At 39.8% G+C, this 14,813-nt stretch overlaps 1 protein-coding gene across 3 annotated transcripts in view; it reads left to right on the forward strand.

The window, feature by feature from the left end:
• The window catches only part of smtnb (smoothelin b), a 53,988-nt gene that overhangs the window by 11,347 nt on the left and 27,828 nt on the right, over positions 1-14,813 (forward strand). For 2 of the 3 annotated variants that reach the window (XM_077520601.1, XM_077520602.1), the window contains exons 2-6: positions 2,730-2,887; positions 4,161-4,239; positions 4,663-4,741; positions 5,341-5,420; positions 12,493-12,589. In XM_077520601.1, coding sequence (XP_077376727.1) covers positions 2,730-2,887; positions 4,161-4,239; positions 4,663-4,741; positions 5,341-5,420; positions 12,493-12,589 — 493 coding nt within the window. Of the gene's footprint in view, positions 1-2,729; positions 2,888-4,160; positions 4,240-4,662; positions 4,742-5,340; positions 5,421-8,110; positions 8,303-12,492; positions 12,590-14,813 lie in introns of those variants that run through there. The other variant, XM_077520603.1, reaches the window with a different exon arrangement.

Below are 14,813 nucleotides of genomic sequence, written 5' to 3' on the forward strand. Positions count from 1 at the left end.
GGACTTTGTCACTGGCAAGGTGTTTCTGCCATGTAACCAGAAATTTCCTCTCATATTTCCTTTGACACAGTGCAGTCCTTCACTGTGTGAAGGCCACGGCATCTGGACTCTGTGCCTGCAGTCATTTCCCCCTCTGTTTCGTTAACGGCTACTCTTGTTTTTCTTGGCATGTGCTCCTGTCTGAGGTGTTTTATTTGCTCTCCTCTTGGTCACTCATTAATTTACAGTGCTGGGGACAGTATTGGTGCTTTTTCTTTCTGCTGTTTTTCAAATGCCCAGGGGAAGAACGTTGAAGCTGCTGGCTCTCTTCCAAGTCAATATTGTGTCAACTTGAAATGTGGCAACCAATCTAAATGTACCCAACCCACTCTCTGCCTCCTTATTGGATTGGCTCATTTTAAACCTCAACTAGACCAAGTTTCCACCGTTTGAAATTCAACAAATGCATGATTCTCAGGTGTCTCTGAAAGTTTATCCAGAATGTTATGCCATATGTGAAGAGTGATTTTGTAAATCAACTTTATTAAATTCATCACTGTATGCAAAGAAGCTGTTTATTTTGGTTCCTTACTGTACTGGATTTGAACCAAACTGAGAACTTGAAATGTGAATACCCAACTGTGATTTTTGCCGTACTGTACCGTATTGTATTTATGCGGTTTCACGTTTTTGAACCGGCCACCTGAGGTAAACCATCAGTAAATTCAGTGAAGAGCAATTCTCTAATTTTGAGGAGTTGAATTAAAGGCACGGTCTTCCATTTTCACTCAGGAAAATGCACTATATAAATACAGGATGTATACACTTGAACTCCTTCTTAGTCTACACCTCTGGGCTTCTGTTAATGTGTGGTGGTGATTTTTTTTTTCCCTAAACCCCCACCTCTGACGTTTCTGTGGACAGACAGTTGTTTACCCCTCCAGCTAATCGCAGTCACTCACGAGTGAGTGAGTGAGTGAGTGAGTGAGTGAGTGAAAAAAATTAAATAATGAGAACATGCCAACAAATGAACATTTGGTTTTCTTTTTATATACGTAAGTTACCAACTTAATTGGTTGATAGCAAACACGTATGTATGTTGAAATAGTCTTCAATCAAGGTTAGGTTTCCCATTCAAATGAATGGAAATGCAGTTATCCGTTCCAGCCCCAAAACTAATTTACCTTCTTTTTTTTTTCTTCTTTTTTTTAAATACAAAAAATGAAATAATTAAATAAAAAAAAATAAAAAATAAAAATAAAATAAAATATATTGCATTATAGAACTCCCCCACTGAAATTCAAATTCATTGGTTTATTTTGGCATATGGATCCAGGGAAACTTGTCATTCTCTGTAAAATAAATAAATAAATTAACTCAGAGATATGTCACATTGTCACTTGAAATATGAATTCGTTACACATTTCTTGGGGTCATTTTTGAGCTAAGAAGCCTGTACTCAGTCTGTTAGATTAAAAGTGTGTCAGGACCAAGTATGTGTTGTCATACCTTGTCTCCTCTCACCATTTCCCTGCTGTTTAAATAAAAAGCAACCTGACCCCAGTTCCTGACTCCACTACCATCTCTTTCCTTGTGAGTCAGCAGGAATGTGAGGAATGACCTGTCCCCTTTCCCACCCAGTTCTCCTCTGCCCATTTTTAGGCAAAGAAGATCCCAGCTTCATTCGCCCTTTTATCCTCTTTGTCATCAGACGGCTATTCTGACAACTGTTTCTACACTTTTCCTTCTCCTCCCACCTCTGATCTTTCCTCTTCAGTGTGTTCACTCGTTCTCATTTATTTCAGCACTTCAAATTTCCATGAATGACAGCGCAAAGAGTGACTCTTAGCTAGTGCATATTTTCGTCTTACCACAGCTAGACCTCAAAAACCACTCGTCATCCTTGGTGAGATCCCGCCTCCTCTGACTCGCACGTGGGGCAGGCATTTGCAGACGCAACTTGTCAACCCCCACTTTGGAGTCGTCATAGTGTGTGGCTTGACCTGCCAACCACATCCAGTAAGCAAGTTGGTATAAAGAGAGAAGCCTGGGTTTACTCCACTGCATATTTTGGACCAAACCAGCAGGAAACTTTAAAGAGTGCAGCTGAGCTTGTGGAGTATCAACCTTTCTTGGATCACTCACCTCTGCATGTGTTGACAGGCTCCCGCTGTCTGCCAGAAGAGGGATCTGTCTCATGTGACACACACAATGACACACCTGAATCCGCTGTTGCTCCACAGCCTCATACGCCAAGTTGCACTCAATGTTTACACCATAATTATCAGAAAATTAGTAGTTATTTTAAATTAGCTTGAAGTAATTGACGAAAAATGTGAGGCCTGGCGAGTGAACACTCTGGAAGCCAAACAGCAGCTGTTTGTGTTCTCCTCGCCCAGGTGGCCCTATCTCCTCATATTAGAGAAGTCTGTGCGGTGTGCACCTGTCAGCACCAGTCTGCTCTCACTGGCCACTTCCACTTATGTACACCTACACACTCTAATGAAATTGAATACAAGAGCAGGATCAAACATACTGCCTTTACAAACATGATGCTCAGCTTTGATTGGCAATGAGAGAATTTCTGTTTTCCTGTTATAGAAGTGTGCTGGCGCATACATTGATTTTGAATTGTATACTAAAGTGTATATGAGCAAAAAGTGGCTCATTCTTGACCGTGTGACACCTTTCTATGAGTGCACCTCACTCATTCTCCTCCCTCTGTTTGTCCTTTTGTGGTGCACTTGCAGCTGGATGGAACCGTGGATCTGGACGAGAGACGCATCATCCGTTCAGCCATCCGCGAGTTGAGGAGGAGAGAGATCGAGGACATGGAGGCCGCGCTGGCCAGCAAGAGGTTTCGCCACACACGACTCAAGCAGCAGGAGGACAAGGAAAACCAGCACAGGTGAGACCACATGCATAAACACACGAAACCTGAATGTCCTAATTACAAACCAGCACAGGTGAAATGGATATACTGTACTAAGAAAGCAGCATTCCTCAACTCACCAGTAGGAAAAGTCTGGAAATGTGAAGTTGGTGAATCGTAAATGGCAGCTACAGTAGACTTTCCATTTTCCATCACTGTTGCCCTTTTTACAATAAATACTCCCATTTAATAGCTCGTCTTCATATGAAGTTACCAGTCAGCATTTAAACCGCGAGTCAGATAGAAGAGGCAAGAGAGAAAGCTGCGTTAGAAGTTTTATTAGTGCATTTATTTCTTTATTGGAATTTGGAACATTTAAGGCCCTAGCTGAGGCATCTGTAAGGAAATCTGTTGGTTAGTTTCTTGTCAATTGAAGCGATTTCCCACTAAAATCTAATGAAAAATGATACAATTAAAGGTTTTCAAGTCATCCCTCAAGATAATCTTGGCATTAGAGTAAATAAGTTGACTTATTTAAAGTTTTAAGAAGATCAGAGGATATCTGCATTTAAAAGAAAAGAAAAAATAACGCTGCAGTAAAGATGGGACAACTTTGCTAGCATGGGCTGTACTCTCCCTTAATGAGAAATCTCTGAAATCTCTCGAGTCGGGCCGAATGGCATTGCCAAGAATTAGAGCCACAAAATCCAAAATCCATGTTTGGCAAGTTTGACCTTAAAGAGATTAGATACACTGTTTATCTCAGCTAATTGGATTTCAAGAAAAACTCCTTGGGAAAGACAGAAAAGCGATTTGATGTTAGAATGGAGCACAAGGTTTATGCACTCGTCTCTGGTGAGCAATATTTTGCAAAAGTTGGCCAACACAGAAATGCTTGCTTGCTTCATTGGCTATTTAGTTGAGATGAATGTTTTGATTACAATTCCAAAATTATTGTCCTGACTTTGGGTGAGAGGCAGCATACATGCTAGATGGTTTGCCAGTCAATGACAGTGCTAGCTACTAAAGGAAAGCAAAGATGAAGGGATACACTCAAATAGTGTATGAGTAATAGAAAGCAAACAAAAAAAAAAAGTCTAAAAATAGAGGATGAGAGGTGTCTTTTTTTCAAACCAGCTTTGGTCCTTGATGCCAAATTTATTTGCTGCAGTATAATTATTTCCAGTTGTGGAATATTTTTTTGTGTCCTGCTGCCTCTTCATATAAACCAGCGAAGCCATAGTTTTGTATTGTGAAGTTACGGGCCAGTGATGATTACCATGTTACAACCACCCTCTTGTTCTCTCAGGTCAGAATCCAGCGCAGCCTTGGATGTCTTATCTCACAAACTAAAAGCAATCAGTGATGTTGATGAACTCACAAAGATGGTGAGTATCAGCGGAGGGATGGAATTTTAATTAAGGATGGACATCTAAAGGGATTAAATAATAAGAATTTTGTCAGTTGTGGGAAATTGATTGTTGATTAATCGTGTCTTGATGCAGTTGAGGCAAAATGAGTGCACTACTTGACTGCAACCAGCAGAGGCACTGTTGAGTCAGTCACAACTTGTTTGTTCCAGTGTGGCATTGTTATATTCTTTTGTTGACTATTACAAAATTCGACCACCTGATGTTTAAATTATGTGACAGTAGTGACCTAACTAACAGCATTCCCCAGTAAAAGTATTTTTCATTTGACTGAGTGATCCATATAGTCCAGTATACAAAGTATGAAGCGATGTAATGATCAGGGAGTTGGGAATGTGTGAATGATTCCGAGCACAGACTAATTCTTGGGTGTACTTGTAGCTCCGTGCTGCCGGTGAATACGAGGAGAGGAAGATGATTAGAGCAGCTATTCGCCAAATTAGAGAGGAACAGCAGCAAGGTGAGTTTTGATAACATCACACTCTGCCCGATATGACACATGTAACACAATATTACTGTATAAAAAAGTTGCATTTTATAGAATGACAATTGCTATAATATAATATAAAAGTTTTTTTTTTATATTATATTATATTATATTAAAGTTACGAGTGCTAATGTAAAATTTTGGAGCGCAAATAAGAGTCCCCATGAATGACTTGGAGTATAAAGTCTTAAATGCAAAAAAAAAAAAAAAAAAAAAAAAACACAGTCCATGGTTGAAGAGGTCACCTTGACAGCTCTGTAACTATGGCGACACAGCACGTGTGATGCCCAACCAGATAGTGGATTCCTACCATTCTTTCATGCTGTGCGCAATGCTTGTGCCATTTTGTATCTCTGTGATAATTCACTATGTGCTGTAAACACACACTCGCACACACAAATGCACCTTTTGTCCTCATCCTACCCTGTCTCTCTCGCTTTGTATGAGGACACTGTAAACAATTCAGTCATCTTGTTACTCATCTCAACTTTGTGTGTGTCCTTTCTCACGGCATAAGTGATCCAAATGAGGGTGACAAGGCTTGTGCCACTGTTGTAAATTGTGTCTTTTAGGGCCAGCGGAGAGGGTTAAAGCCCCTGGTCGCAGCCTGGAGACAGAGAGTCTGGAGCCCCAGAGCATCAAGGGGACTGTGGTGAGTACATAAAATCAGCTTTTAGTGGGAATGCAGAGATCATTGAAATGTTCTAGGCTTATACCGAAATAAATAATCTGAGTTAGGTGTCTCATGACAGTCTGCGTTTGCAAATTTGACTTGAGCACTGGCTTATTTGTGGGTGCGGAGTTTGTTTGCAGGCCTGTGGTGGCCACTTGGGTTTCTCTGCTGCCACAATCAAGTATGCAGAAGCACAGCATTGAGCGTGTGACTTGAGTCACAATCCCAATGTCATCATGCAAAATGCAACCCTCATGTGAGTTAATGGACAAACTCTGGGTTGTACGTTTTTTTTTTTTTTTTGTTTTTTTTTAATTGAAGCTGCTCATTCTTGTAACTGACCAGCCCTCTTGTGGACAGCACATGTGTTTACAGTACACTAAAACCAAAGATTCCGTATTTGATATGATTGTACCAGTGAGGATAATGTGACAGTCTGACTGGGGCCAGATCATATCTTATCTGCTGCCTTAGATCAACTTTTTTTTGCTCAGTTTCCGCTGGAAGTCAGAATAACTCTTAGTATAGGTGGCCACTGTTGTTCTGTACTCAGATTAGGAAGCTATGACAGCAAGCTGGCGTCACAGGATGCCGGAGCATTGAAGAGTTTTTTTTTTGTTTGTTTGTTTGTTTTTCTCCTCACTTCCTGTAAGACAGCTGAGTGAGTGCTGTACAGTGAGGAGGTCATGAGTCACAGGAGGTGTGGATGCGTGGTTCTGAGGAGAGAGGTGGGACAGCAAAAGGCGGACTGACAAACACACAGGCAGCCCACCAGCTGCGCTCCAGTAGCCTAAAGTCGGCACCGGAACGTGTACGTGTCCAAAAGCAACACAAGCAGCAGCAGCGGGGCTCCTTCCAGTCACATCACAGTAGCGGATCTCTTTGAGCTGTACGCAATTGTACCGTGGCAGATGAACGTCTCAGATAGGCCCCCTCAGCACACACGCACACATTCTCACACACTGTCCAAAATGCATGCCACAAGCATCAAACCAACACCGACTTGTGAAACTTCAGATGGAAAATATGTGGGCTTGGTTAGTGGATTCAGGCATGTGCAGTGTTAATGACTGTTTTAAATGGCATGACTGAGTTACAGTAAAAGATTATTTTAGTTTCTGGAGAATCCACTTGGTGTTAGAATATTAAAACTTTAAAGGTCGGCAGCTATTCCCCGAAAAACTCACTTATTGCCTGTTTTCATGCTCTTTCTGAAACAGCGCTACGTTGTCACAGATGCCGACAAAGCTGTCTAAATAGGAAATTAGTACTGTTTAAGTTTGTATACAGCAATGCCTGTTTTTTAAAGCGCTTTATAAATAAAGTTGAGTTGAACTAAGTTGAGTTGAGTTATGGTTGCCGTGCCTGTGTGGGTCTTCTCCGGGTACTCTGGTCTCCTCCCACATTCCATAGACATGCATGGCCGGTTAATTGGGTGCTCCGAATTGTCCCTAGGTGTGCTTGTGAGTGTGGATGATTGTTCGTCTCTGTGTGCCCTGCGATTGGCTGGCAACCAGTTCAGGGTGTACCCCAACTACTGCCCATAGCCAACTGGGATAGGCGCCAGCACCCGTGCAACCCTTGTGAGGAGCAAGCGGTTAAGAAAATGGATGTATGTATGTTTTGGGATCATAGTTTATGGAGCATTTATAGTTAAACCATTAATATATGCAATTATAAAAAAAATTTAGAGGGGTCGTCAATTACTGTCTTTTCTCTATTCGCAATCAACCTCTCCATATTGAAAAGCAATTAATGCTGCCTATTTTATTTGGAATGGGCTGGAAAAATCACATTTCCTTTCAAAATGTTCAGAATTTAGTAGTTGGGGTGTCAGGTGATTAAAATTTTTTATCGTAATTAATCACATGACTTCAATAGTCAACTCACGATTAATCACATATTTTATCTGTTCAACATGTACAATAAAATGTTTTTTTTTCTAAAATTTCAGACTCGTTAACATAAAAGTGGGAAAAAAAAACAAGAGTTATCAAAACTTCATCATGAAGTAACTTGTGAAATTCTGCACATTTTTAAAATTATAAAATACAACTTGACCCCAGTCTCCACAAAAATATGTGTTATTATTAAATGTATTACTGCTGAATTTTGACGTGGACGTGTCTGCTGCGTTGTGACTGTAATTCCCCCAGTACAGGCTTTCCAAGTAAGGGGCAGTCATGAATCATGTGTAAAAAAAAAAAAAAAAAAAAGTGGCGTTAAAGGAACTTTAACTTAACTCAAAATTAACACACTAATTTTGACACCCCTAGTTTTATTGATTTGTAATCTATTAGTTTTGACTACTTTTCTGTGTTTTATGTACGTTGTGTAACCTGGACAATCTAAATGTGGCGCTTTGGGGGGGGGGGACAAGGTCAAAACAAAGGAAGGGTGTCAGAAGTTAATGTGTCAACCAGGCGAACCATTAACTTGTGTCTCTGTATATCTGTGGGGGGGACAATGAAATTGTGTGTAGAGGGTTCAGATCCATGTGGAGGTAGACTAGAGGAAATTAGGGGAGTGGCTTGTTTGTACTATGTGGTCGGTGTGTGTGTGTGTGTTTGTGCACATGGCAGTCTGTGTTTGTAATGAGTTAACGGACGTCCTGACTCCAGAGGGTTAAAAAAGAGAGAGAGAGCGAAAGACGAGAGGGGGCGGTCGCTCTTGTTAAGAGGTAAATGTCAGTCTTCTTTTCCTCCAGATGTGTGTCACACACCAAGTGCTTCACTGGCTTTTTTCCCTCCCATCCCCGTTGCACCGAACAACTACTTAACTTTACTCATAGTACGTTTTTTTTTTTTTTTAATTATCTGACTGAAGAATGGAACAGTTCTGCCCATCTGGTTACGTTTCAGGTTTGTGAATGACTTTCTCCAATTTAACTGACAGCTTTACTCTCAGGGTGTAAATGATACCTTCTCAATGCATGCATGTAGTCCTACTTGGTTCATAGAGACACTTTCAGTGATTCTAATCTTCTAATCATTTTGTGACCCCAGGCCCCGGGTTTGCATACCATTCAAGACAGGTGTTCTAAACCAATAATACAAAGCTAAAAAAAAAAATTTTCTAAAGTGCTGTTTACAGGTTTGAGTGGAAGTGCAGGGTTATTTGGTAAATATGTGCTCTTTTAGCTAGAAATGACATAGCAAATAGCAAGATAGTATTTTGTTTATTTATTTGATTAAAAAAACTTATACAGTATGTCAAATTATTCACGCCCTTTGTCTGTTACTGTACAGGCATCCAATGATCTCAATATACTGCTGCTTATTGTATGATGATTGTCAGACATGACTAGGATCTTCTAGAATATGGCAAAAGATCAAATTAAATGGTAAATATTGTTTGATATTTACAACATAATTTCTTACATTTCTATTTTGTGAAATTTCAGCCAGAATATGTCAATTTTAACAAACATAAATTGACCTTAGCTCAAATTTGGGCCAGTGTATAAATAAAGAATTGTGTTGAAAAGTAGAATAGTGTACATAATGAATCTGTGTATTTTACTTTCAGAGGTGGTTTGTAGTTTTCACCAGATTCTCAAAAGCTCTAAACATCTTTAGTCATAAAGATGTGAATAACCTCTCTCAACAGCAGAATGCTCCTCGTAAAACAAAACGGAAAATTGACCAAAAAACCCCCCAAAAAAACTTAACATTGCAAAATTATTCCTTGTGAAGTTCCAGAAGTGGGCGCCCATGGGATGAGGAGTCGAAAGTAATGGGAATGAATTTCCTTTCCGGGTTCCGTCATCCCAGACTGTGATGCAGACATGATTGCTACTATAGTTTTGACTTTGGAGGTGGGCCGAGTGTGTGTGTGGAGGCAGTAATGGAAAAGCCGCCAGGTTTTGTCTCCTTTCCACATGATGGCATGGAACAATGATGCAAATTCCAGTGCAATAAGCTTCAGTTTATTAATCCATATGTCTGAAGAGCATGGTGCTGAAGGGGCTAGCCTCCGTTTTGCAGTCCCTAAACTGCACTGTTTTTAGTTTGTGCCTTTGGGGGTTCAGAAGAGTATACATGGCCTACGCCTTGCTGTGGCTACACGAGAGGACAGTCCCCATATTTTTGGTCATCGCTATGAGCTTTTGTAATTATAGTCTTAACACAAACATGCTCCTGTGGCCAAGTCGGGGTGAGTTCTTCAAAGAAGCAGGGCATCGGGCCGGTGTCACTGTTGACTCTTTCAGGTCTCAGCAGTCTGGACCAGTTGGGAAGCCGCTAATGACAGCATGGCAACTAACAGCGGGTTTGCATCTCCATCTACCTTTCTTTTTTTCCTCTGAAAAACATGTTCCCAGTGGTTAAGTGGGAGCTGTGAACTGATGGCCGTCACTGCTTCTAAGAAGCAACAAGCAGGCGCGAAAAGGCTCTTTCTCTCTAATTGTGTTTATAGCTCAAACACCATTATTTCACCCTGCGGATCCTGTGTAGGTCCACTTACACAGAGGGTGCCCTTTGTATGGAACCTTAACCATTATGGCTTGTTGGTGTCTTTTCTGTTAAATAGGGCAAAAAAACGTATTTGTGTTCTTCCAAGCTCATCAAGCACTTCACTTACTCATTAAGGAAGCAGTCCACAGAAATAATGCTTTTTAGTGCAGTCCACTTATCCTGATTAGTGAGCACTGGCTATTGTCTTGAGAATTTGAAAAGAGATGTGAGGCAAAATCTTGGTCGCTAGAGATTTCTGTTCCACAAGTGGAGGAAGTGAAGTGGAAAAAATGATGGGATGGGAGCATCTTGGTTCTCCATTTACTTGGCCACAATATTCCATTTCAGTTCTTTCAGAAGCCTCACACAAATTAATATAAACTAGACTGAAGTCTGAGCGAGTAAACACGTGGCTTTTGACACTGTTACTGATGTGGTAAGATTAATTGCCCTAACACAGAAACACTATTCCTTTTGTCTGCTGCCATTCTTTCTGATTGAAATTAGTTGCTATGCTCCATAACCTACTCACGGCGGAGAACTCAAAACAACAGAATGCATCTCACTTGTGTTTGAAAAGATTGGGCTATTTCCCCGTGTATGACTGATCCATCGATGTTTGTTTGGGGTCTAATCACACAGTGACCAACTTAAAAGCGCTTTGCCGCGCACGTAATAGTCGTTTGTCGTGGCTGTTTATACACTGGTTGTGTGAGCTTTCACTTCTTTTGTTAGAGGTTTGTAATGTTTAGTCAAGTTGGGTTGTAAATCTTGACTTCATTTTGCCATTTTGCCATTTTGAAGTACAGGTGTCTGTTATGTTTTTTTTTTTTCAGGTCAGCTCAAACCTTTTACAAGTCTTTGGCCATCAACTTGTTAAAAATTTGAGTTTTTAAATGCATGCGTGAATTAAGGTCACACACAAAAAATGTGGTTCCTGCTTTTGTGGACATACAGTTGTGTTCAAAAACGTGAGTAAAGTTGATTTTACAACTTTCAATTGTCTAATATTTTACTGAAAATGAGGAAATGTTATTTGACTGTTTTAAAAAAACGTCATTCCTATTTTTTTTCCTGAACAAACTCACATATTTATTACAAAAAATGAACACTAAGATTGAGCATTCACCGGAAAGACAATTTAGTTGTATAGCCCCTGTGTCTGAGACCTGCTTCACATCTGAGTTGACCAACTTCTTGCACCTGTGAACCGGTATTCCTGCCCAGGATGACTTGACAATATTGCACAATTCCTCTGCATTGCTTGCAGAAGTGAGCACGTCCGTCTCTCCGTCGGCCCCTTTGTTGAAGGATGCCCACCTTTTCGGCGAGTGCTTCATGATGTGACGCCTCAAAAAAAATACTGAGAAGGGAAGACTGCTGAAAGTTTTGATTTACACAAGTGTTTTCTAATTGTAACAGTACTCATAGGTAACTGATCGTTTTTGATCACCCTGGTGGTGATCAATGGGTATTCTTTGCCATTCTGGAATTCTTCAATCCACCTCGAATTATACTCTTTTGTTTTCCACCACGTCTCTTTGGTTTTGCTTTCCATTTGAAAACATTGGAGATCATTTTGTCAAAGTACTTTCTGCACTTCATTGTTTTTCCCTCTCCAACGCCTGTTCTTAAAGCAACTTTATAAATAAAGTTGAGTTGAGTTATTCAAATTACACCTATTTTAAACCATGTCTTGAAGGACCCGTTTTCTTAGGTTTTCAAAGTGAAACAGAAATGTGATTATCATCATCATCAACAGTGATTTATCTGGTTGATCTTATTGATGCAACTGATGCTCCTGTGAAATGTCTCACGGTCTAGCCTAAGAGATCTAACCTTACTATATGCATCAGCCCCCAGTTTCCCCTCTCTGTCCCTCCAGTCCTCTCCCTTCCCCCCCTCCATATTCTAAAATACTAGAGCCACTCTTTGGAGATCAGCCTACTACTGTGACTTAAGTCCATATCCCACTGAGGGGCCGAATGTTTGAGGAAGGTAGCTAATGTTGATTTTTCGCCAGGGTTCGTTCAAGGTCACAAACGTTCACCAGATGTTCGCCAGCTATTTTAATAATTTTTGTTGCAACAAGAAAAACTGTGACCATTAAAACTGATGTGAAGGTCTGGCAAATGACTTTGGGACCTTGAATGAACCCTGACAAAAAACAAAACAAAAACAAAAGAAAACAAATATCCCCTACCCTCACAAAAAGTCACAAGCGTTTGCCGCTAAGTGGGATTCGGGCATTGGCTTTAAATTAAATCTCAACGTGCAGAGTTTTGTTGAGGTCTGGTAGCAGGAAATCATGAAGCAAAAGGAGCGACTTCAGTCAAGCAATTGATAACAGATTAACTGTAACAGATAACTGATAGCAGTCCTCATTGAATCCACAGGTGTGTCTTTCTTTATCCCTGGCGTGTAGCAGGAAAATGAAAGTTGTATGGACTTGTCCAGCTGGCAAAGCATGTTGCACAGCATGGCTGCGTCTCTTCGCAGAGCAGTTGACCTCTAAAAACAATCCTCAGCTGACCTCAGGCATTTACTTAATTGTTTTACCATCTATGTGTTTTTAAATTTGTTATTTTATTTTACAGCGAAGAGAGCAGGACTGTGAACAAGACCACATCAAATCTCAGATCCGGGAGTTGCGTGGTCAGCAGACAACCCAAAGCCGAGAACTCCAGAGATTAGGTAAGAACCACTTCTCTATGAGTAGGGCGCACCATCACACTTGGATCCATTTTCCACATCCCACACATCTGCGATTGTTGCCATACAAAAGCTTGTATAGGCTGTAAACATCCACCTTAAGGTCAAATTTTGATAACTTGGAGGGAAACACTAACCATGTCTGTGCAATGAACCCGTGGCTGCATTAAGGCAACTAAGTACAACTTCCTCCCAAACAGCCAGCTAAAAGAGCTTTTCTTCTTTGGTGGCAGTCAGAAAGTCAGATTAGTGTAGAATCTTTAAGACCTTTCATGTAGCTTTATTAACTCTGTGCAGAGGCGCTCGAGCCATCAGCTTAAATTCTTTCGCCTCTTAAGTGAAGAGAAATTTCATTAACCTTTGAGGCTATTAATAAAATGGCATGAATGCAGGCTTTGAGGGCAGAATGAGCAGATTTTTCTTAATACTATGCCTGACGATTGATAGCTTATGTATGCTGTATTTACAATTGACATATGTTACCTACATTCAAAGCTTTATTAACTGCCCCTATTAAATGTTGTATTTACTGTTAAAGCGCAAATGCTATCTTATACAATTAAAACCCATTCTACAGCCAAAACGTAATTGTGTTTGTCCTCATCCATGTGTCCTTCTCATGGGTCTCAACTTTGGTTATGGCTTTTAGGAACCAATAGAGGGAAACCCAACAGCCACAACTCTGCTAAATAAAGCTGGTACCAGAACAGAACCAATGTTCTCTTGATGTGGCACAAAAAAATCTCCTAATGTTCCTGATTCATTCCTGCCTTATAATTTAAAACAGGGTGAAGCTCGTGTCAAAAAAAAAAAAAAAGACCACCAGTGAAAAGCACTTGTCAACAAAGGCGGAGAACATTATGTGGTTGGGACAGGAGTGAGCAGGCAGTGTGATCCGGTGGTTTTTTGAGCGGCTAGGTCCTTTTTTTAGGCTGAAAGTATGTGAAAATAAGAGATGAACTTGTAGAAAGTGCATTCTTTGTCATTGTCAACATTATAAAAAAAAATTCCCATGCTTCTCAGACCAAAAAAAGCTTCATATTATTTACAAGCGTTAGCTATATGTGTTCAGCCATATTGCAAATGTTAAAGGAAGGGCTATGATTTAGTAAATGAAATGTTTGTATAGATTCAGTGCTATGCATTATATCCTTGTCTGACATGACCACTTGATGTTCTGCCCAACATGGATTGCCTGAATGCAATTTTACCACTTGTGAAGTTGCAAAAATAACTGAAAACAATGAAAACCCCGAAAATAGCCACTCTTTCTCCTTTATTTCTTGTCTATTTCCTCCCTTTGTATTCTTTTACAGTAATGTAGTTACCAGAGTAATCCACTTCTTCCTTGGCAATTGTGCTATGTTGTTTGTGGTTCAATGAAGAATAATATAATACTGTATAAAAGTGTTCTCGTGCGGTTGTTTTCAGTTAGATCACAATTTATTTTTTGCTGCAGCAAATTTGTATGTATGTGAAGGTCAATTGCAAGATGTACGAGTGCGATTTAGGAGATAGGTAGTTTGTACGTGATTGCCTACATTGCTCAATGTGCTTAAAGGAAGCAACATGCTCGGTTTCTCACTACTATTTTCATTCATTGGGAAATAAGCAGATTAGATACTGTTCTGTTATCTAGTGAGGTATTTGTAGTAAAGAATAGAGATAGACCAATGTTTTTTCCAGGGCCGAAAAAAGGCAAATATTTGTCAACATTTTGAATAATGCAACCTCCAACACTTTGTTTAAATGTCTTTAGGCATTTTTAATTAAAGAGATTTTCAGATTTGCAACATGGTAGTTTTTTTTTCTTCTTATCTTTGACCATAGTTTTCAAATTCTAATGAAAAGTGAATGGAGGTCCCAGGATCAGCAGCATCTCTTAGAACATTAAGTAAAAATTCGCAAAAAAATAACAAAATAATTCCCTGAGGTTCACACAATTTTAAGATGATCTCTTATTGGATGTCAGATTTCTTTAAAAAAAAAAAAGTGAGAAAAAGCGTCACAATATAGTATTGTATAGTGTCACAATGTGTGTCAGCCAATCCGTGGGAGTCAGAAATCTGGCTAAGCTGTATGGGTTGAAAAACACATTTCATGCAACAAAATGTTTAATGTTTTTTTGTTTTTGTTTTTTTTTCCATGGCATGTTGTCAATATTAATAATCAACCATAAAAGTAAGAGACTGTTAATGTAATGTGA

This window comes from Festucalex cinctus, chromosome 5 (genome assembly GCF_051991245.1).
Source record: "Festucalex cinctus isolate MCC-2025b chromosome 5, RoL_Fcin_1.0, whole genome shotgun sequence".
In the NCBI taxonomy this organism is placed as follows: Eukaryota; Metazoa; Chordata; class Actinopteri; order Syngnathiformes; family Syngnathidae; genus Festucalex; species Festucalex cinctus.